The following is a 23,383-nucleotide window of genomic DNA, read 5'->3' as shown; positions in this document are numbered from 1 at the left end:
TGGATAACTGACAACCTTTGCTCTTGGATATTTAACAAAAAATGACGTCCACGGATTACGCGGAACATCGGACTATCATTAAGTTTTGTGTTAATCTTGGGAAGACGCCAACACAGACGCAGGAAATGTTGGAGACTGAAAAAGTGAGACCTCCTGTTATTCGATCACTCGTTTTCAAGTGGCATAAGCGTTTTCGAGACGGCCGTTGAGCGACAAGGGTCGTGGGAGAAAGTCAACTTGACTGCGGCGTCAATTAAGGAAGTCAAGGACGTCATAGATGATAGTGCGCATGATAGGTTATTTCCCTTGTTAACGCACATTGTCTTTGCGTACAAAATAAACTCCACAATAATAATAATAAAAAGAATAATAATAATAATATAATAATAATAAAACTAATAATGATAATTAATAATAATAATAATAATAATAATAATACGGCGTTAGCATTATCACCGTCGTCTTTAACACTATTATCGTAACAGAAGTTAATAGTATGCTTTATTATTATTATTATAATAATAATAATGATAATTATTATTAATATTATTATTATTTGCGGATTAAGTATATGTACAATATCGCTTACTTAAGGGACGGAAGTTCAATTCCTTCCAGGAACTCTCGTTCGCAATGCAGAAAGTGGTGGCTGATTTCGACCAGGAGTGGTACAGGGCGGTGTACGATCAGTGGATATATCGACACCATAGGTGTATTGAGTTAGGCGGCGACTATGTTGAGAAAAACTGACATTCGACGCCACGCATTAATTAACAACTTGTGACGCCACCGGAATGACGTCGTAACGTCGGAATGGACTGCCCCGCACCAGCTACCCCTTGTCTCATTACCCGGCCCACAGACACTGATCCAGTTGCCGGAAAACTTTGAAATTTTTTGTACTAATGCAATAAAGTTGCATTTTGTTCACGTTAATTTTGTTTGTTTTTATTTTCAGTACTTTTTGAGTTACAACAAAAGTCCACGTAATTCTGGGACACCCCTCGTAAATTTACAGACCTTAAGTAAGAAGATAGTAGAAGTTGCATTAAAATTTAAAACCGCAGGTTAAAATGAATAAGGTTATGTATTATATATGATTAAATGTAACAGTATGCTAAGATTCAGAACAGTTTCATGACTTTCAATTTTCACTTTTAACAAAAATTTCAAAATCATCATACAAAGATGAAACCCACCCCATTACCTTTGTAAATATAAAACAATCAATAAAACAACTTGTCTTAAGCTGCGGATTTTATTGTAAAACTAAAAACAGCAAATTTCACATTGAATATCTGTAAATTTATGGATTGAAAAATCTTTAAATTTCTAGACTGTCCATAAATTTACGGACAGTCCATAAATATCATGAAATCCTAGACCTGATGACCCTTTTTCATATATTTCACAAATAATTTAGCCTACCATTCTTATATATTTTATACTATAAAAAAAGTGAAATATAAGATTTGAATCCTTAAAACCTTTCCTCATCAGGCCATTATGCATTATTGTTTACTAATTGATTCACTCAACATATCTCCCTCCCTCAAGTAAATATTATATGTATGGCAAACACATACTGGGCCAGTGGCAAATATCTCCATCTCAAATAATGTAAAATAATATCTAAAGCAAATTTAATTCATAAAGTACATCTTAAATGTTGTTTCCCACCTTTTAACAAAACAAAACTTTCTTCCTTTTGGTGACCCTTTTTTATTTATAAAAAGCGGCATCGCGAAATTGTGTGACAAATGAAATTTGTTTTCTGCATTAGCATCCAATATTCTAGTTGTTGTTGATTTTAATTATATAACATAAAATAGAATCTTTTTATTTTAGTATTTCATGATTATTTTAAACAAATTCTGGATCATGGCTGCGTCATCGAGATTGTGAGAACCCTGAGTGAATGTTAATTTAATGCCCGAAAGGAAGCTTTTATAACTATAGCTGACAAATAATGTCCATAGAAAATATATATATATTTACCTTATACGTCTGTAATATCTTGTATCTCCGAAATATTAAACCTTTTTCAATAACTATAAAAAAAAACACGTTGTCCTTCGAGTTCAATATGGTGGACGTTTCGCGGGACATTCTTACCATAACACCGGTAGCAGGTGCGCGTTTGGATAAAAGTGTGTACGCATCAAAAATTCAGTTAACAGGGACGTGTATAAAACGTCAGTTTAACATGGAAAATTGCACATATTCAAAATTTTCGACTAGCAAACAAAATATGAAGAAAAGAGCATTTTTAAAGGCATTAGGAAAATCACTACACGAGTGTATGTAGTGACTTTCCAAAATGTAGTCAATTTGTTGGTGTGTTTACAGGTCAATGTAGCGAGATTGGGCAATAAACACACGCAAACAAACAAACAAACACACACACACACAGGTGAATCGCTATATGCCACCGCATCGCAGATGCTGCGGTGGCATAAAAATAACAAAGGGCAATAACTCAAAAATTATGCAGGGTAGAGTTATCATTCTTGTGCACTGCACTCCTCCTCAATGAGGTCTATCCACCTATGAAGTTTCAAGTTGATAACTCAAATACTTTAAGAGATATGCTCCGGACAAAAATGTCGGACGGAAGAACGGACGGACAGACGGAAGGTCAGACGGACACTATTTCTATATCCCCCGCCGCCTTTTTGGCGGGGGATAACAAGAAACTGCAAATGAATGGACTGACTGACGATCAAGTGCATAACACTGTAAATCCCAAACTCTTTTGGGTCTATAAATAAAAAAATGTAATAAGATCATAAAGTGTATAGCAAAATAAATATACATATTAAAATAAACTTTCAACAAAATATAAAATAATAGGAGGTCTTCTTTTCTTGTTGAGTATTAGTTCCTCCCTAGGAATCTAATTTCTGACCATCTGTTTGCCTGGTTTCTAACTTGACTAGTATGTTGCCTTTTGGCCTAGATACTGGCAGCCATTTATGTTCAAGATCTTGTCCTGGTTCTAACGTAAACTTGAAATTTGTCATCAATTCTTTTATCACAGTCTATAGAATAGAAAAAATAGATAATTCATTCTCAAATGTTAATATTGTTACATAATATCAAAATAACAAAAGCTGTGAATAATTCCTGTTATTTTAAAGTATTGAATATTTATTATACAATGCAAAAATACATAAAAATAAACAGCAATTAAATGGCTTTAAAATAAGAAAAATCTCCCTTAAGGTGAATTTCAACTTTCTTTAAAACCCAGTGTCTAGTATGCATTATAAATAGATATCAAGCTTTGAATATAAGACTTAATATTCTACATTATTCTCATTTCTTTATCTAGTATAGGCATTAAAGTTTGATATTTATTCAAACACTGCTATGATCAACTTGCAATGATGCTGCTGTTGAGTTGTTCATGAGTAACACACCAGAAGCAAAGACTCCTGGTGCTATGATTCAAGGTGCTCGTTAACCAGGGGTTTGAAGTCCATGCTGAAACTCTAAAACCTAAGACCCTATATGTTAAAACTGTACATGCTAGGACTCCAGGTACCCAGAAACCAGATGCTAAGACTATGTGCTAAGATTTCTGGTGCTTAAACTCCAGGTGCTCAAGTTTAAGATGTCAGTACTCCCAAGCGCTGAAACTCCAGTAGCTAAAACTACAGGTGCACTTATACGTATATATCAAAGCACAACTGAAATTACATTTCAATTTTTAGGCTAGCTGAATAGCTCCTTCACTTGGAAAAATAAGCAAGAATCAAGTCAGGGTAGAAGGTGGTAGTTACAAATAGATAACTCACTCATCAAACTCTAAAATTAGAAACAACACAAAGCCTGTTCCTAGTGCAAAATTGTTCCTATACAAAATAGAAAAAACATACCTTGATTATAGTCCAAACTAATTTCTGACCTAGGCAGCTTCTTGGACCAGAACCAAAACAAAACAATTTATCACGATCATCTTTATTCCTGTAACATACAAACAAAATCAATGAAATGTTTTGTATAATATAAAATCTACTTGAAGAGAAATATGTTATATATGTTGTCAAAATGAATGGTATTTGTTTACTATTGACATTCTTTAAACAAACAGGAAAAGTAGTTCTGAACATCATGGTTTAACATAGCAAATATGCCATACAATTCTTCATTATTACTCCAATGCTATTACTGCACTTGCATTTTGTGAAAAAATGGCTGTTTTCATTGAAAAGCCTCCTGTTACAAGTTCAAATTACTATCAAACTGTAAAAAAGGCTTCAATACAGTTTAAACTTGGCACAAATGTTGACTGGACCATAGCCATTGAAACGGCATACTCAATCTTACATTTTCTGTTACCATGTCAACAATAGGACATCTCAAAATTGCCAAAAATTACTTTTTTTGCATTGATTTTTTCATCAATACTGATTTCATAGTTCTTCAAATTCTCAACTGATTGAGATAGAGTCAAGGGCTTTTCAGCATAAGTTACATGTAACCTTAAAGTCTCACAAGTCCAAAATTTTCTTTTTTATTAGGACAGTAAAGATAGTTTCATTGTAACAAATTTTGTACAGTATCTTTATACAGTAAACAAGGTAACATGAGTTCACTATCTTGCGGTTTCTGATATGCATGAAATAACAAGAAATAAAACCTTTTGAAACCTAATATTCACATTGGTTGAGTATATATACATGAAGAAATTATCAGAATCTCAAGCATTATATTCAATGATTTTAATCTGCAAACTGATTTTTTTCTGGGATGGAGAAGCACAGACCTGCACTAGCCTCACCTTACTTTCTTCTGGAAAAGCAAACCATGGAAACCATATCAATTACAGGTGGCAATCATCAAACAAGTGCACACATACATATTACCCAAGAATTTCATCTGGCATGGGGGTGCCAGATGAGTCGCTTGACATACAACAACGTCATTTTAGCGCATTTTATGAATGAACTAAGTAAAATGATGTCATTTAGACTTTAGAGGGGAATAATGGATATGGATGACAACAATTTGCTGTTGTTATTAAAGTTGTAAATTCATACGCTATTGTAAGAAAATAGATATGGATGAAATGACATTAATATCCATTAACAAATATCTTACTGAGGTAAACTAATTTAAATATGAAATAATATGGCAGAATATGCAAGAAAACATATCTGACATATGTCTGCGGTTCGGATTGGATAATCTGTTCCTTGAGTACCCACCCATGGGTAGTAACTAGGCTTGCGGGGTACCCTCATGACGTTGTTCCGATTCAAACTGTAACATATGACAGATATTATTAAGCTCATACAAACAGACTTTTTACACTATAAAGAGGGCACTTACTTGCCATGCCATCTACCTGGCTTGAATTCATCCGGATTATCAAACACAGTAGGATCTCTTTGAGCGAGGTAGGTTAGATAGAGTATTGCATGACCAGCAGGCATCCTGTAACCTCCAGCTGTAAACTCCTGTATATATAAAGTGACATTATGCTCATTCTTTCATTGTCATGTTGAGGTGAATTGACATTATTTTTCAAAAGTATAACTGTTATAATGGTGATTGACCAATAGTTGATCGTTGAAAATGTTAAGCCTAAAATATAAAACGTCCACTCTTTTTATAAATGAAATATACAGGCAAATTTCCATGGATATTACAAAAAAATTCCTTGAACCATGTGCTTTATCAATCGATCATGCCAAATGAATTACAAATTGAAAGGGATTATTGCAAAATGAAACTTAATTTCACCTTTACCACCACTTACTATATACCCTTTGATTGGCATAATGTCACTTTAAACTTTTAATACATATAACAGAAACGCAATAACTTTCAGCAAAATGAACAATGTTTCTTTTTAAAGGCGTTTTTGGGTGAAGATATAATGTATCACAAAGGCCATAAGGAAAATGTTATCAATTTCAGGGGTGGATATATATTATACCGATAACTCAAATAGTAGGATGGCGACCACTAACTGTAATTGTTTTTTTATCAATTTCTCACAAAAGTTTGCTTTGTTGGAAAAAAATGCTTTAGATGAGTTTACCATTGCCTAATACTATTACCAACAAACAATAAGATGGTATTGAAAAACAAAGTGACAAGTCACTGCTGATGAGGGTTCGTACACCGGACCAGTCAGAACACAGACATATGCTGGCCCATATGGTTTAAAAATTGCAGGCATGTATAAATAAACCTAACTAAAAACAAGATAGATAACTGTATAATATTGACTGACCTGAGCTATAACCCTCCTGCCACCAATAAAAGGTGGGTATAATCTTAGTACTTCTAATACAACACTTTCTAACAAATCTTCATTCTCTAGCATATCATCTTGTAAATCTTTCTGTGAATAAAAACAAACAACAACAAACATAACAAGATGACAGCGACGCTCGAATATTCGAAAAATTTGTCACAAGGGTGTTTCATTGAGTATAATAATGCTTACCTATATGAATACATAAAATTGTCCGAAAAGATACAAAGACTTGTTATTAAGATGTTTTATCAAGTAAATCACTGCTTAATTATTATGAATGCATAAAATTGTCACAAAAAAAGGCACAAACCCTCAGTAGAAACCCTCAGTAGTTATGGAGATACCAGTTGAAAAAAAGGGTATAATTATGTAAAAAGAAGCAAATCAGAGTTATGGGACTTGTGCCAATCGTTAGATAATCACACAGAACAAATGTGTGAAGTGTCAATCCATTCCCTTCAGTAGTTATGGAGATACTAGCTTACACACAAAAACTTAACCACTGGGAGGCCTACAAATGGGTGACTGCATTAGCTTGATAATTCTTAACACTTAATTCTAAGTGTATAAAGTTATATATCTGTTGCCAGTAATTAGCAAACTTATTGTTTGAATTTTAAAAATGATTGATTTAAAAATACATTACATACATGTATATGAAAAAAAATATGTCTAATTAAATCTTGTATGCACAAAATCATTTTAACAGTTACAACTTTACTGACTACAGCTGCATTATATTTTGTTTGCAAACAAATTTTTTCTGTCTACATATAATATTCATGTGTAATGAATAACATAGATCATTCTACATGTATGTTTTAACTCTCTCAAAAATTTATAACCCTTATTGCAGGCGTCACACTGTCCCGAAATTGACATCAGACGGGCATTCGAATATGGAATTTTGCGCCTAGATGGCCCCAAAATTGGTCGACAGCCAATCAACAGCCAAAGCAAGTATGATTCCTACATAAGGTCACGAATCGTATCCGATCCACACACGATTCATGTAGAAGATCATGCTATGGCATCCGATCTACACACAAAGTCACCTCAAAGATGCAAATTTTAACAAGTAGTTTACCCGCAAGACACGCGAAAGCCATGCAATAGATACACAACATAGTGTTTTGAGTATCATGCATTCCAAAGTGGTCAAGAAGGTGTCACATGGCCAACCATGGCAAAATACAGTTGGGAACACAATTATATTTAAACTTTATTTTAAATTTGATTGAACTTTATCATGCCTTCCAAGGTGGGCCTGTAAGAGTTGCTCATTATGTTTTCTAAGGTGAATCAAAAGAAGCAATGATGCTGCCATCTTTTTCTTTGTTGACTCATAATCAAAGTATGCCATTCTGCAGGAAATGAACTGAAAATGATTGTTAACTAATTGCAAATAATGGAAGCTTTTGAAGTTTCTGTAGAGATGTGCAGGAATGACAGACGTGGAAGATCGTCTGAGGCTAGCCTTTTATATTCCACCATGATACATATGCAATGCTTGAGCCACTCACATTTGCTTTCTTCGTCAACATTCTGGTCCCATCTTGATGTCATCATACCAAAATACATGTACAACGGTGACACGACAGTATTGCAGGGGTTTTACGTTGTTGTGGTGCCTTCCTGAGACAATTTGGCACCTTTTGTTTCCTTTGCATTGTCTCCTTGAGGCAATAAATGATCATGATCATTTGAAGTATAAACAAAGACTACACAATTTGACAAGATGGCTTCAAGATGGCCTCACAAACTGCAAATTGGCATACAAATTTAAAACAGAGTTGAACCTTCGAAATGTCTTCTGACAATTTTTTGGCATGCCAAATATTTTGCGAGTGCTCATGAAGTTGCTGCTGGAGCCTGAAAATTGTAGCTGGGGGTCATTTGATGGCACAAGATGCCCTCATGAATGGCCCAATGTTATTACAATCAGATTGGAATTCGAACATTTCCTTATTCGTGTGTCCATCTGATGCCAATTTCAGGACAGTGTGACACCTGCATAAAGGTCTTCAAACACAGCCATATTCAGATTGATTAAATCAACTGTAGTAGTTATGTTAAGATACATTTATGCCCATAGCATCAGTTTCAAGGGGAATTCATTGTAAGATACAGCTAATGTCATAACCCAAAATTTAAAAAAACAAGAGGGCCATGATGGCCCTGAGGTCGCTCACCTGTATATAGCCCCCCATCCCCCCCGGGCCAATTTTAAACCCAAAGGGCTTTTATTTGTTTATTTGAACAGACTTGGTAGACACCCATAAGAAGATGTTTCATGCTAAACATCTAAATTCTAGCTCATTGGGTTTTTTAAAAGAAGATTTTTTAAGTTTTTACTATACACATATAGTTAAAAACAATGACACCCCTGGGGCAGGGCCAGTTTTGACCCCGTGCTTTTATTTGAACAAACTTTGTAGATATTTACTTAAAGATGTTTCATGCCTAATATCTAAACTCTAGCTATTTGGGTTTTTTCAAAGAAGATTTTTAAGTTTTTGCTATACACATATAAGGAAAAACAATGACCCCCTGGGGCGGGGCCAGTTTTGACCCCAGGGCTTTTATTTGAACATACTTGGTAGACACCCATTAGAACATGTTTCATGCTAAATATCTTAGCTCTAGCTCTTTGGGTTCTTTAAAAGAAGATTTTTGAAGTTTTTACTATATGCATATAGGGAAAATCAATGACCCCCTGGGGCGGGGCCAATTTTGACCCCAGGGCTTTTATTTGAACAAACTTGGTAGACACCCATTAGAAGATGTTTCATGCCAAATATCTAAGCTCTAGCTCTTACAGTTCTTTAAAAGAAGATTTTTTAAGTTTTTACTTTATGCATATAGGGAAAATCAATGACCCCCTGGGGCGGGGCCAATTTTAACCCCCAGGGCTTTTATTTGAACAAACTTGGAAGACACTCACTAGAAGACGTTTCATGCCAAATATCTTAGCTCTAGCTCTTTGGGTTCTTTAAAAGAAGATTTTTTAAGTTTTTACTATATGCATACAGGGAAAATCTATGACCCCCTGGGGCGGGGCCAATTATGACCTCAGAACTTTTATTTGAACAAACTTGGTAGACACTCATTAGAAGATGTTTCATGCTAAATATCTAAGCTCTAGCTCTTTGGGTTCTTTAAAAGAAGATGTTTTAAGTTTTTACTATATGCATATAGGGAAAATCAATGACCCCCTGGGGCGGGGCCAATTTTGACCCCAGGGCTTTTATTTGAACAAACTTGGTAGACACTCATTAGAAGATGTTTCATGCTAAATATCTAAGCTCTAGCTCTTTGGGTTCTTTAAAAGAAGATTTTTTAAGTTTTTACTATATGCATATTGGGAAAATCAATGACCCCCCGGGCGGGGCCAATTTTGACCCCAGGGCTTTTATTTGAACAAACTTGGTAGACACTCGCTAGAAGATGTTTCATGCTAAATATCTTAGCTCTAGCTCTTTGGGTTCTTTAAAAGAAGATTTTTTAAGTTTTTACTATATGCATATTGGGAAAATCTATGACCCCCTGGGGCAGGGCCAATTTTGACCCCAGGGCTTTTATTTGAACAAACTTGGTAGACACTCATTAGAAGATGATTCATGCCAAACATCTAAGCTCTAGCTCTTAGGGTTGTTTAAAAGAAGATATTTAAAGATTTTTCTATCGGTTGCCATGGCAACCAGAGTTCTGCATGGAATTAAATTCTTTGAACAATTTTTAAAGGTGACCACCAAAGGAACATTCCTGTGAAGTTTAAATGAAATTGGCTCAGTGGTTTATGAGGAGATGTCATTTAAAGCAAAAGTTTACGGACGGACGGACGCCGGACGCCGGACGAAAAGCGATCACAAAAGCTCACCCTGTCACTTTGTGACAGGTAAGCTAAAAACAAAACAAGAGGGCCATGATGGCCCTGAGGTCGCTCACCTGTATAGTGGCCCCCGCAGCAGGGCCAGTTTAAAGCCTAGGGCTTTTATTTTGAACAAACTTGGAAGACACCTATTAGAAGATGTTTCATGTTGTTTAGTTTTTACTACACACATATAATGAAACAAGAGGGCCATGATGGCCCTGAAGTCGCTCACCTGTATATAGGCCTCTGGAGCGGGGCCAGTTTAAACCCCCGGGCTTTTATTTGAACTAACTTGGTAGACACCCATTAGAAGATATTTCATGCTTAACATCCAAGGTCTAGCTGGTCAAGTTTTTTTCTTTACACATATAGTTAAAAACAATGACACACCTGAGGCAGGGCCAGTTTTGACCCAAGGGCTTTTATTTGAACAATCTTTGTAGACAATTACTAGAAAATGTTTCATGCTTAATATCTAAACTCTAGCTATTAGGGTTTTTTCAAAGGAGACTTTTAATTTTTTGCTATACACATATAAGGAAAATCATTGTCAGCCGGGGCGGGGCCAATTTTGACCCTGGGGCTTTTATTTGAACAAACTTTGTAGACACTTACTAGAAGATTCTTCGTGCTTAATATCTAAACTCTAGCTATTTGAGTTTTTTCAAAGAAGATTTTTTAAAGTTTTTGTATAACACATATTAGGAAAAGGAATGACCTCCGGGGGGGCCAATTTTAACCCCAGGGCTTTTATTTGAACAAACTTGGTAGACAATCACTAGAAGATGTTTCATGCTTAGTATCTAAACTCTAGCTATTTGGTTTTTTTCAAAGAAGATTTTTTAAGTTTTTTCTATACACATATAAGGAAAATCAATGACCCCCGGGGCGGGGCCAATTTTGACCCCAGGGCTTTTATTTGAACAAACTTGGTAGACATCCATTAGAACATGTTTCATGCCAGAAGATTTTTTAAGTTTTTACTAGGGCTGGGAACGAATAAGGAATCTGATGTTTGAATATTCGTTTTCCATATTCGAATATATTCGATTATTCGTTTTTACAACATTTGTTCAAATATTTCTTTGACGTATATGTATCCGAAATTGATTGCGTCCAATACTATAATACTTTAATATGTTTGGAAAAATTGACGATTAAAAATACCTTTATTACTACGTCAAAGTGTTTTATTTTATATATTAAATATGTTAATTCTGAAATAAATTCATAATTTGATTGCCTATTGTTCAGTAAATCCGACAGCTAATCATTCGTTTTATTAACAGGAGGTAACTCACGTGACTTGATTAGCCCCAATAACACATAATTATATTGAAACTTAACTTGTATTAAATATTTCTTTATTTGTTTATAATCTTAGATAAGGTTTAAAATATTCTTCAGATAAATTTAGCTTTAACGCAGTAAATATCATACGGAGTCTAATTTCTACGGAATAAATATATTCTGACGGAATATAGACACTTCCCATGATGTAGTAACACATAATGCGTGTTCACAAAATTGAAGACAATTATTGATTAATCAGAAAGATTATAGCACAGAAAACAATAATTAAGATAATTAAAATCGGAAAGAATTTAATTATAAACTGTTAAACAGGTAAATTGCAAACTGTGAAACGGGTGTCTTTTTGATCAGCTGGATCCCAAAGTTTTCACAGTTAATTGGCGATAATCGTTGACACGCGACATACAAACGTGTGAAGACCTGGTCAAGTACAGGTTAATGGTTTAATTTACGATCTTAATTGAAATTTGAAAGTTATATATTATAACAATTTTTTTTCCGAATATTCGTATTCGTTTTTCAATGTTCGAATATTCGGTAGTGTTTCGAATATTCGAATATAATTCCCAGTCCTAGTTTTTACTTTATGCATATAGGGAAAATCAATGACCCCCTGGGGCGGGGCCAATTTTGACCTCAGGGCTTTTATTTGAACAAACTTGGTAGACACCCATAAGAAGATGTTTCATGGTAAATATCTTAGCTCTAGCTCTTAAGGTTCTTTAAAAGAAATTTTTTTAAGTTTTTACAATATGCCTATAGGTAAAATCAAATACCCCCTGGGGCGGGGCCAATTTTGACCCCAGGGCTTTTATTTGAACAAACTTGGTAGACATCCATTAGAACATGTTTCATGCCAAATATCTTAGATCTAGCACTTTGGGTTCTTTAAAAGAAGATTTTTTAAGTTTTTACTATATGCATATAGGGAAAATCAATGACCCCCTGGGGCAGGGCCAATTTTGACCCCAGGGCTTTTATTTGAACAAACTTGGTAGACACCCATAAGAAGATATTTCATGCTAAATATCTTAGCTCTAGCTCTTTGGGATTCTTTAAAAGAAAATTTGAACAATCTTTGTAGACACTTACTAGAAAATGTTTCATGCTTAATATCTAAACTCTAGCTATTAGGGTTTTTTCAAAGGAGACTTTTAATTTTTTGCTATACACATATAAGGAAAATCAATGTCAGCCGGGGCGGGGCCAATTTTGACCCTAGGGCATTTATTTGAACAAACTTTGTAGACACTCACTAGAAGATACTTCGTGCTTAATATCTAAACTCTAGCTATTTGAGTTTTTTCAAAGAAGATTTTTTAAAGTTTTTGTATAACACATATTAGGAAAAGGTATGACCTCCGGGCGTGGCCAATTTTAACCCCAGGGCTTTTATTTGAACAAACTTGGTAGACAATCACTAGAAGATGTTTCATGCTTAGTATCTAAACTCTAGCTATTTGGTTTTTTTCAAAGAAGATTTTTTAAGTTTTTTCTATACACATATAAGGAAAATCAATGACCCCCGGGGCGGGGCCAATTTTGACCCCAGGGCTCTTATTTATACAAACTTGGTAGACATCCATTAGAACATGTTTCATGCTAAATATCTTAGCTCTAGCTATTTGGGTTCTTTAACAGAAGATTTTTTAAGTTTTTACTATATGCATATAGGGAAAATCAATGACCCCCTGGGGCGGGGCCAATTTTGACCCCAGGGCTTTTATTTGAACAAACTTGGTAGACACCCATAAGAAGATGTTTCATGGTAAATATCTTAGCTCTAGCTCTTTGGGTTCTTTAAAAGAAATTTTTTTAAGTTTTTACTATATGCCTATAGGTAAAATCAAATACCCCCTGGGGCGGGGCCAATTTTGACCCCAGGGCTTTTATTTGAACAAACTTGGTAGACATCCATTAGAACATGTTTCATGCCAAATATCTTAGCTCTAGCACTTTGGGTTCTTTAAAAGAAGATTTTTTAAGTTTTTACTATATGCATATAGGGAAAATCAATGACCCCCTGGGGCAGGGCCAATTTTGACCCCAGGGCTTTTATTTGAACAAACTTGGTAGACAACCATAAGAAGATATTTCATGCTAAATATCTTAGCTCTAGCTCTTTGGATTCTTTAAAAGAAATTTTTTTAAGTTTATACTATATGCATATAGGGAAAATCAATGACCCCCTGGGGCGGGGCCAATTTTGATCCCAGGGCTTTTCTTTGAACAAACTTGGTAGACACTTACTAGAAGATGTTTCATGCCAAATATCTAAGCTCTAGCTCTTTGGGTTTTTTAAAAGAAGATGTTTAATGTTTTTCTTTTGGTTTCAATGGCAACCAGAGTTCTGCATGGAAATAAATTCTTTGAACAATTTTTAAAGGTGACCACCAAAGGAACATTCCTGTGAAGTTTGGATGAAATAGGCTTAGTAATTTATGAGGAGATGTCATTTAAAGTAAAAGTTTACGGACTGACTGACGCCGGACGCCGGACGAAAAGCGATCACAAAAGCTCACCCTGTCACTTTGTGACAGGTGAGCTAAAAATGTAAAGAATCTTTTTGGATCCTATATTAAGGACGTTTTCGGGAGTTTTCATATAGACATATAGGCAAAATTAAACTGTTCAATAGAATTTCTTTAAACTTGGCATATTATTAGAATGTGATAACAGAAACATTTTAAACGAAAACAAAAATGGGGTCACTGTCCTCATTTTCGAGTTGTCAGCTTATTCACAATGAAGGGAAACAATACAATTTTTTTTTCCATTATTCTCATGAAGCTTACCTTCGTTTTAGTCGATATGCAAAATTTCAGGAACAAATTTAAATACTATGATTCCAAATGGACTAAATAATAAAGTATTGTATGTGTTACATGAATATTAATATGTTTGTCTATTATCTTATTTTTATCAACACTGTCTAATAGACATCTGTATCACTATTGATCCATTTTAATTCATGTATCAGCTTTATTCAAAACATAAATATTTGTTTTTACATGTTGCTGCTGAATGCCATAACGTTTTTTGCGTGTTTAACGCGTGTTCCATTATGACGTTGATTCCGGTAATTTAATTATGTTTTGCACTTATGAACATTTTCTAAAAGAATTCAACAACATACCTTTTCCTTGTGACCAACTTCTATTACAAAAGATGTGAGTATTGAAGACAGGGCCTTTGGAACAAGGGCTGAGGTAAACAACAGTAAATGATTGTTGACTAGAATCTCCTCGAGGTCAGGTAAAGCCTCTACTTTCTGAGGGAAACTGTGGCACTTCTCCTCCCGTCTTTTTTGTATAATATCCAGCAGCTTTCTCTGTTGTAGTTGAAAAAACAAAACTTTACATTTCAGATGACACTAATACAAACTTTGCAAAAGTACGGGAAAATGTGCTCGACATACATGTATGGTCAATTAAAACAGGAATTTTTGAGATGTGTGTGGCAGATTTTGATTGATTTCCATTTCAAAGATACACAGTCCTTATGTAATTCTAATTTCCTTGAAATTTGGTCAGCCCCTCAACAAACATAATTAGGCAAGCTATATCTGTTTCAAGAATTTCAGATGGTCTAGTAGCTGTCAGGAAGCCTCCAATGTTATAGCCATTTCAAAGAAGTTCATTTTATATAACTGTCATTCTATAACAGTGTTTTTTTTTCAACATGTTGCAAGTTATCTGTGTTAAAGTTCAAATAATATATGATAATCAGGCAAGTTACCTGTGCTGGAAGTGCATATCATATATATGATGATCAGAAATTTAAGGAGAAGGCATGAGCTTCATTGTTGTTACATATAACTTTGCATAAAGAGTGTAACCCTCATTCTGCTGAATTTGATAAATTTTGATGCTTATAAGATTTTGGAACAGTCCACTGTTTCTCTAAGGAATATCAGTATCAATATACTAAAATAAAATCTAACTGCATTGCACATCTTTGCAGACTCAAGGATAGTTATACTCTAGTGACATAGGTATATCATTATAACAATAAGTTCTAAAAGGTATAAATTAGGGCCCGGAACAAATAAGGACTTTAATGTTCGAATATTTGTTTTCCATGTTCAAATATATTTGAATTTTCGTTTTTACAAAATTTGTTCCACTATTTCTCTTTTACGCAGTATCTGAAATTGATTAGGTCGAATATTATACTACTTTAAGAAAGACCTTTTTTACTATGTCAAAGCTTTTTGTTTTATTGTTGTAAATCAATATTTATGTTTATATTCTTACTTTTGAAATAAATTAATAATTTGATTGTCACTATAAATAAATAATCAATCACCTTTGCATCTAAAGCCTTACTGTATGTTGACTCACTCATCTTGGGTACTTTAATGGCTACCGGTACAGATATTATACCGTGCCAGTGTGTCGTTGTCAGCTGGGAAATAACCTCTGCCTCAGATTCACTAAAGTCTAAACCCAGGAATAAACTTAAGCAGATTTCTACAGCCAACTTCTTGAAAAATTGATAGACACAAAACGTTTTCCTGAAATAATCAAAATACTGGAGACTGTGATGTCATTACACATTGTCGTCAGGAAGAATAACAAAAAAAATTGCATCTTTTCGTAATTTTTTTCTCTCAGTTATGCAGCAAGCTGTATATATTTAAAGTCATGGTGAATTGTTCATTTAAAATCAGTCACCTTTAAAAGAAAGAGAATGATTTTGCTTTAAAGATCCTGTATGTTGTAATTAAGGTTGTAACCACACTTAAGTGAAATTTTATATATGTATATAACTATGCTTTTAAAACAATTTTCAAACATCAAAGAATATGTTCAATATGTACTGCAAATAATTGTCCACATTATATGTAATCATTAAAATATATGCATAAGGCTTTATGGAAAATAAATTTCTAATTACCTCCCTTTATAAGCATAAAATGTAAATTTGGTAATATATTTACAAATCATGCTTTTTGGAACATACAATATTGATAAATCTTCATTTGAGCATTATATTTAAGATAAAACCATAAAAACAAGAGCTGTCGGTAGGACAGCAACGCTCGACTATTCTTAGTGCTTGATAGTAAAAAAAAATGCTTGATACAATTACCTCCTCCTGTTTTGTAGGTTGGGGTAATGTTGGTGAACAAGTGTGCAAAGTTTCAAAGCCATATGTCAATGGACTTTGAAAATATTTGAACTATTACAAAAACTTTAACGTAAATTCTAAGTCGAAAAAGGGGCATAATTCTGTCAAAAGCTTGATACAGTTACCTCCTCTTGTTTACAGGTTGGGGTAATTATGGTGAACAAGTGTGCAAAGTTTCAAAGCCATATGTCCATATGTCAGTGGAGCCTTGCTAATCCGAACCCTTCTAATCCGGAATCCTTTCTTATCCGAACGCAGTGTCCGGACCCGATTTTATTCATTCTATTTTCAATAGTAAAAAACCTTTCGGATCCGGAACCTGTCTACTCCGAATTCCGGACGATTTTTTCAATTTTTCTCCTTATTTTACTCTAAAATTAACCTCTGGGATCCGAACAGATTTTGCCAAATGTCACACCTACATTCAAAATAACAAAAAATCGCACATCTTGCAAGTGTAAACAACACCAAATTGTTAAGAGTAATTTCGCTTGATTATGGGTGAAACGTATGATCTGCGAAGGTGTGAAAATTGCACGTAGCTTGCCTTGATATCTACAGTACTATAATTGCTTAATTGATTGTTTTTCGTCACCTTCAATAAATATTTTGATATAATGCAATAGAAGTATCTTTTTATCTTCAGTAATGGATTTAATGACATGTGATTAAGTTATGAATATTAATGGAAACTGTCAGTGAATTCGGATAATCACTGAATCGGATAAGAGTAATCAACAATTGACAAATGCTGGTATGAATATTAAATCATGTCTCAGCCTTCTATTTAACATCGTAGATTAACTTACCCTTGAGGATATAACATTTTTGCTTATTTATTTATTTTTATTTATCTATTTGTTTTTGTATTCACATGAATTAAAATGAAAGATAAGAGATTGCAAAAATAAATAATTTTATTGCAATTTCAAATGCAATCCGGTTTTCTTTCCTTAAATTTTTCTGCCAATAACATAAACAAACATGTAAAAAAAAATTCTAATCCTGAAACCTTTCTAATCCGGAAACCTTCCTAATCCGAACTTTTCTTCTGGTCCCGACGAGTTCGGATTAGACAGGTTCCACTGACTATTACAAAAACTTTAACATAAGTGGTTACGCCGACGCAGACGCCGACGATCGGGTGACTACAATAGCTCTACTTATCATTATCGAATAGTCGAGCTAAAAATTGAGTTAAGGATCTTTAAACAATTTTTTTAATAAAAAAAATTTCTTCAAATTTACTTACCCGTCTTCTAAAGTTCCTATGGCCTTTTTCACAACCCTGCAAAATGGTAAACTAGAATTTTATATCAATCATAAGTCAATTAAGCTTCAAAATGGCATTTATAATATACACACTTAATTATTCTCCTGCATATACAGTAAATAGTCTACAAACTATTCATTGTAAAATTGAGTTCACTATAGTTTACAGAATTTTAATACCATACCAATAAAAGTTACCATTTATAGATACAGAAAAGGCTGGGTGGCATTTGTATAACATATATCATGATGCTGTGATGTTACGGAAAAAAAATTTCACTGACCAGTAATGTTGAAAATTCAACTATGTCAGTAAACAGGAAGTGGAAGACCTGAACTAAAATCCCAAGGTATGGGACGACATGTCAATGCTGTTGCCAAATGTCCAGAGGCTGTGATAAGTACATGTAGTTGCTGAGAAAACTGTTACAAAAATTTCCTACCATTGACCATTAATGTTGAAAATTTAACTAAGCCAGTAAACAAGAAGTGGATAAGAGACAGACCTGAAATCGAGTCCCATGATATAGGACCATGTGTCAATGCTCTATGCCAAATATCAAGAGGCTTTGATTAGTAGCTGCTGAGAAAACACTTACGAAAATTTTCTACCATTGACAATTAATGTTGAATATTTAACTAAGTCAATAAACAGGAAGTGGATGAGCCACAGACCTAAAATCGAATCCCACGGTATGGGACCACATGTCAATGCTGTATGCCAATATCAAGAGGCTGTGATAAGTAGTGAGAAAACTGTTATGAAAAGTTTTTTTTTCCAGCCCGCCTGCATTCCCCATACTATAACCCGGGATTGCACCAGTACAACCTAGGCAAAAAGGGTAATAACTCAAAAGTTAGGTTAGGTAGAATTACGGTTCAATTGCACTGCACTTGTACTCAATGAGATCTATCTACCTACAAAGTTTCTTGTTGATACCTCTTGTAGTTTCAGAGTAATGACCCGCACAAGAAAAGCAGAGGGACACAGCGGCTACTATAATGCTCTCACTTTGGGGAGCATAAAAATTAAAACTATAACCTATTTACTTATCTCAATGATAATATGGCCAATTTAAACACTAATACACAAACTGGTTCAATGATTATTTATTGATAAATGTGTATGTCTTGTTAAAAGAGATAAAAACTTCAAAAGAAATCACCAACCTATCAATAGTAGATTGATATGACTGCACAGCCTCTGATGTAAACAAATGTTTTAGTGTTTCTCTCAAACTTTCAGCACAGTTACCTAAAATAAATAATAAATATATGCATTTTATAAATTCATAAAAATATTTCGCTGTAGGCCTCAAAACCAAGCTTTCTAAAGTTTCATTAACCTTTTTAACAATATTGTTGTAAATCTAATCATATACTGTTCAGAAATGATGTTTTTCAAAGGAAAATCCCATGGTAACACTATAAAGGTCATAATTACATGTATATGAATTTTAACAGGCAAATGAAGTCTATAAAATAGCTCAGGCAATCGAAACATCAGCGTCAAACTTTAAAAAAATTAAAAGTTGGTATCTGGAACACAACAACTGTGGTATTTCCCAACTAACTTGGGTATGCAAGCCCATTGTTACCGTAATTCCTTCACGGTGAACTTGGCCTTTCATTTACAAAATAGTAATCATGTACAATTATAGTCATGTTTGTTGATTTTCTGTCAGTGTTTGGATGACAAAGGTGGAGTTTCTCATTTTTGAAAAGTGGAGGTTATGCAATGACTAAATAAATTTGGTCAGTCATTAATTATTATTCATTATTTTACAATGAAAAGTGAAATCAATGCTATTTACCATCTGAAAAAATGATGTTTTCCCCATATATCTCTCCCATAAATTGTTTGTAGCCAAGTTCCATATCATGAGCATGGTCTGAAAAATATACATGTACATAAAAACCTATTTTCAAAATAAGAACACCTATGTTTAGCATGAGATTCTCTAACTATTGAAATAAAAATTGATACTTGATTTTACATGAACAATAAATGGACTCAACTGAGGGCTTTTGACATCAAGGAATTTCAAAGCTTCTTTTATTTTTTAAAGATTTTTATATCATTTGATGTAGGTCTATTCCATTAACTTGTGTTCAAATTTTCTAAACTAATTACCTTTCAAAACCTCCTGTAGTATTGCATTTGATCCAATGAATATTGTTGGCTTATTCAGAAATCTTGACAGGAAAACTCTGGATTTTGTATTTTCCATATGTTTATTCTGAAATTTGATTGGATCCTTATAAAAGTCATATGACCTGTCTCCAACCAATGGAAAGCCAGCAGACCCTGGAACCTTTGCCATTGTCAGAAGTTGATTACCGGAACATGGAGTCTTCCATAAATCAATCTGAAGTAAAAAAAGTAAAAAAAAAATAAAAGAATAAAATAAAGCATGAAACAACAATCTGTAGGTGTCAAAGATATATTTATCTTATAACAAGCTTATATTCATTTACTTTGATTTCAATTTTATACAAAACTAAGCATTGGCAAGTACATTGTATATTGCTTCAGTAGCATTTCTGAGGCATCTTAAAGTTGCATATTTTGATTTTGCATTATTTGTCAGTGATTTTCCTAATTATATAACAGACTCCGATAAAAGGCCTCTTTAAAAGCATGCAGTTTACACAAAAATGTTAACTTAAACCAGCTTTTTTTCTTCCCAAATCTGAAATCAGCAATTTCCGCAATAATTTTTCCCAAAATCAAGAGGCTAAGGCCTCTTCCCAATTAAGTGAGAAATATTACTGTTTGCTATTGATTTGAATGAGCTCGATCTGTTCATGGACAGTGTTGAGTGATACATACTATAAGCTATGGCATGAAGCTGATTCAATATCAAGACACAGAATTTACAAATCATCATTTTGGGCAAATCAATCGTAAAATTTACATGTAGATGCACTAATTGAAGTACAAGGTGACATTTCATGAACTGTGGAGACAAATATGGTAGACCCCAATTAAAAGAGTGTAAATTTATTTCTCTGAAACAAGAAAAAAAGGTGCATTAATATTATAATAATGACTTATCATGATTTATGAATTATTGTAAAACTCAGATATTTGTAGGTACTGTATCAGAGGTAACTAATGAACAGATTATTATGTCTATTTGATTATAGCATATCTCTAGTACTTTCTCTATCAATAAAAGCAATGTGTTAAAATCCATTAAGCTTAAATATAACTGCTAAATTTAAAAAATTATACAGTAAATTGTAACAGAAACAAAAGCGATCAGTGATCAAATGTGTCGCCTCATGATGGCCAATTTCATGTTGGGACAAGTTTTGTGACAGACAGACTGTGCACAACTAGATTTGGTACTGATCATTCCTGTAAAGTTTTGATAAAATTGCGCCAGTAGTTTATGAGGAGTAGTCCGGACAAGCTTTTGTGTATCTGGCAACACACAGAAAAACCACCTTTTTATCAAAGGGCCATAACTCAGCCAAAAATCATTCAACCGGAAAACCCGTGCAATTTGCGCAAGGACTTGAGCTTCAGATGAATCCAGTAAAGTTTCATTAAAATTGCATTAGTGGTATATGAGTAGTCCGGACAAACTTTAAAAATAAAAATTATTAAAGGGCCATAACTCTGACAAAAGTCATTGAACCGGAAAATGCTGACAATATGCACAACTAGACTTGGTACTGCATTCCTGTAAAGTTTGGATTAAATTGCAACAGTAGTTTATGAGGAGTAGTGCGGCCAAGTTTTGTGACAGACATACAGACGACGGAGAAGTGATCCCTATAATTATGTCGCCACTACTCCGCAGAGGCAACACAAATATGATTATGACTATCCAAGGGTAGTCAGACTATTCCCTCTACCCTTACTTTGGTCTCCCCCTATAATTATTTTCTTTTAAGGGTTTAAGGGGGGGGGGGAGGCAATTCCTAGGATTGTCATTGAAAAATTTTGTATCAATTTATCGAGAGACAAATATTGACGTTACATCAATATATCGACTTTGACAGTAGATAATAAATCAATGACAGCCCTAGCAGTGGAATTCCTTCTCTTTTTTATTCTTTTCAATAGATTGATATTGATTGATTAATATAATTACCAATTTATATCATTTAAATAAGCAAAAAAAAAAAATCTTATTAGCAGATTACTACACAAGATACATGTGTACAAGATATGCTTTATTTTTAGTTGGTTTACAAATTACAAGAAACTACATAATCATGACATCATGTCATGAATATTAGTTTATATTTCTGAAAATTTTATGTAATAAATGTTTCATTTTTCTACTACATGAAATCATTGTATAGTAATTCCTTTGATATCTGGGACTTATAATATAATTCCCAGATGTCCTAGTCTGTCATTCCTATCCGAGTACTGTAACACTTATGTAAACAAACTTTGGAGATTGCGTTTGAAACTCGAAAGATTACAGCTAGAATTCGTATTTGATCGTTTGAACATTAATTTATCGCGAAGCAAATTAAAATACATGCGTAAAATATCTAAATTTTACCACTTGTGCCACATTTCCGTCCTGTCCTGCAAAAAATCGAACCGAATGTTCAAGACTAATAGCCGTACACTGCCGTTCTATAGGACCGATTCCCCATGACAAAAACCGTGCAATGCCGTTCTATTAGGCCGATTCTATCTATCTCAGAGGAATGTCATTGAATAATTTTCATGAACGTAGACATGCAATATTCTGTCATACACCATTTATCTTACCGATTAAAAACACAAACATCCTTTGATTATGGAAAAAGAACAAATCAAGATGCATCAAATGATCAATTTCAATTGTGTTCTAAAGTAATACGAAAACACCAGACTTACAGAATAAATATATAGCCCTACATGTATATACCTAAAGAATTTAATGCCTTTCAAGATATACATGTATAAAGTTATTTTTCTGCATTGAATTGCATAAAATTGCATTAAAATATATTGTATTGTATTGCATTGCATTGTAAGTGAATTGTATAAACTATTGTATTGTATTGTATTGTTTTCCACTGCATCGCATCGTATCGTACAGTGAAATGTTTAAACCTAAAATTAGCTTACCCTAGTACTACTAACTCTAATAGATGCCTATACATAATATATATTTATCAATGCTAATATAAACTTGACAAATCATTTTGAGCTGTTTGTTTTATAAAATGACGATGCTATATTAATGCTCAATGAATAATAATGGTGAGAACTCTGCTCGTTTGTATAGCTAATTAACCTTTGAGCAAATTACTTCAAACGATTTTCGTCAAACTTTCAGAGAAACGTGACAGTTCTATCATTTTTAGATTTTAGAGTTTTCTTGTTCTTTTTGGGTGTGTGTGTAGGAGATAGAGGGGATGGGGGCATTGCACATACCAGTCCTTCGATCGGTCAGTAAACCATACCATTTCCAACCATTAACTTAAGAACAACTGGGCCTGAAAAACTTTAAACTTGGTATGGAGATTGGTCATTACATTGACTTTATATATCAAAA

The 23,383-nt window shown here is 33.8% G+C and overlaps 1 protein-coding gene across 1 annotated transcript; it reads right to left on the bottom strand.

The window, feature by feature from the left end:
* Window positions 1-1,689: 1,689 nt before the first annotated feature.
* LOC132751401 (putative cytochrome P450 120) lies at window positions 1,690-22,512 on the bottom strand. Its single transcript, XM_060741567.1, has 11 exons — window positions 22,397-22,512; window positions 20,002-20,236; window positions 19,682-19,759; window positions 19,038-19,122; window positions 17,848-17,883; window positions 15,771-15,978; window positions 14,599-14,793; window positions 6,248-6,358; window positions 5,338-5,465; window positions 3,882-3,969; window positions 1,690-3,041 (listed from the first exon to the last, which is right to left on the bottom strand). The coding sequence occupies exons 2-11, from the start codon at window positions 20,189-20,191 to the stop codon at window positions 2,889-2,891; spliced, it is 1,272 nt and encodes a 423-aa protein (XP_060597550.1). The 5' UTR covers window positions 20,192-20,236; window positions 22,397-22,512; the 3' UTR covers window positions 1,690-2,888.
* Between the last annotated feature and the right edge of the window lie 871 nt (window positions 22,513-23,383).

This window comes from Ruditapes philippinarum, unplaced genomic scaffold (assembly GCF_026571515.1).
Source record: "Ruditapes philippinarum isolate M1 unplaced genomic scaffold, ASM2657151v2 ctg4832_1_1_1_1, whole genome shotgun sequence".
Taxonomy (NCBI): Eukaryota; Metazoa; Mollusca; class Bivalvia; order Venerida; family Veneridae; genus Ruditapes; species Ruditapes philippinarum.
Note: the sequence above shows the minus strand (reverse complement) of the source record. Positions and strands in the feature narration are given on the sequence as shown.

Coding starts and splice junctions, on each gene's coding strand:
- LOC132751401 (XM_060741567.1), bottom strand. CDS start 20,191: ATGGCAAAGGTTCCAGGGTCTGCTGGCTTTCCATTGGTTGGAGACAGG. Junction 19,760..20,001: donor ACTACAGGAGGTTTTGAAAG/GTAATTAGTTTA, acceptor TATATTTTTCAG/ACCATGCTCATGATATGGAA. Junction 3,042..3,881: donor TAGTTTGGACTATAATCAAG/GTATGTTTTTTC, acceptor TCTATTCTATAG/ACTGTGATAAAAGAATTGAT.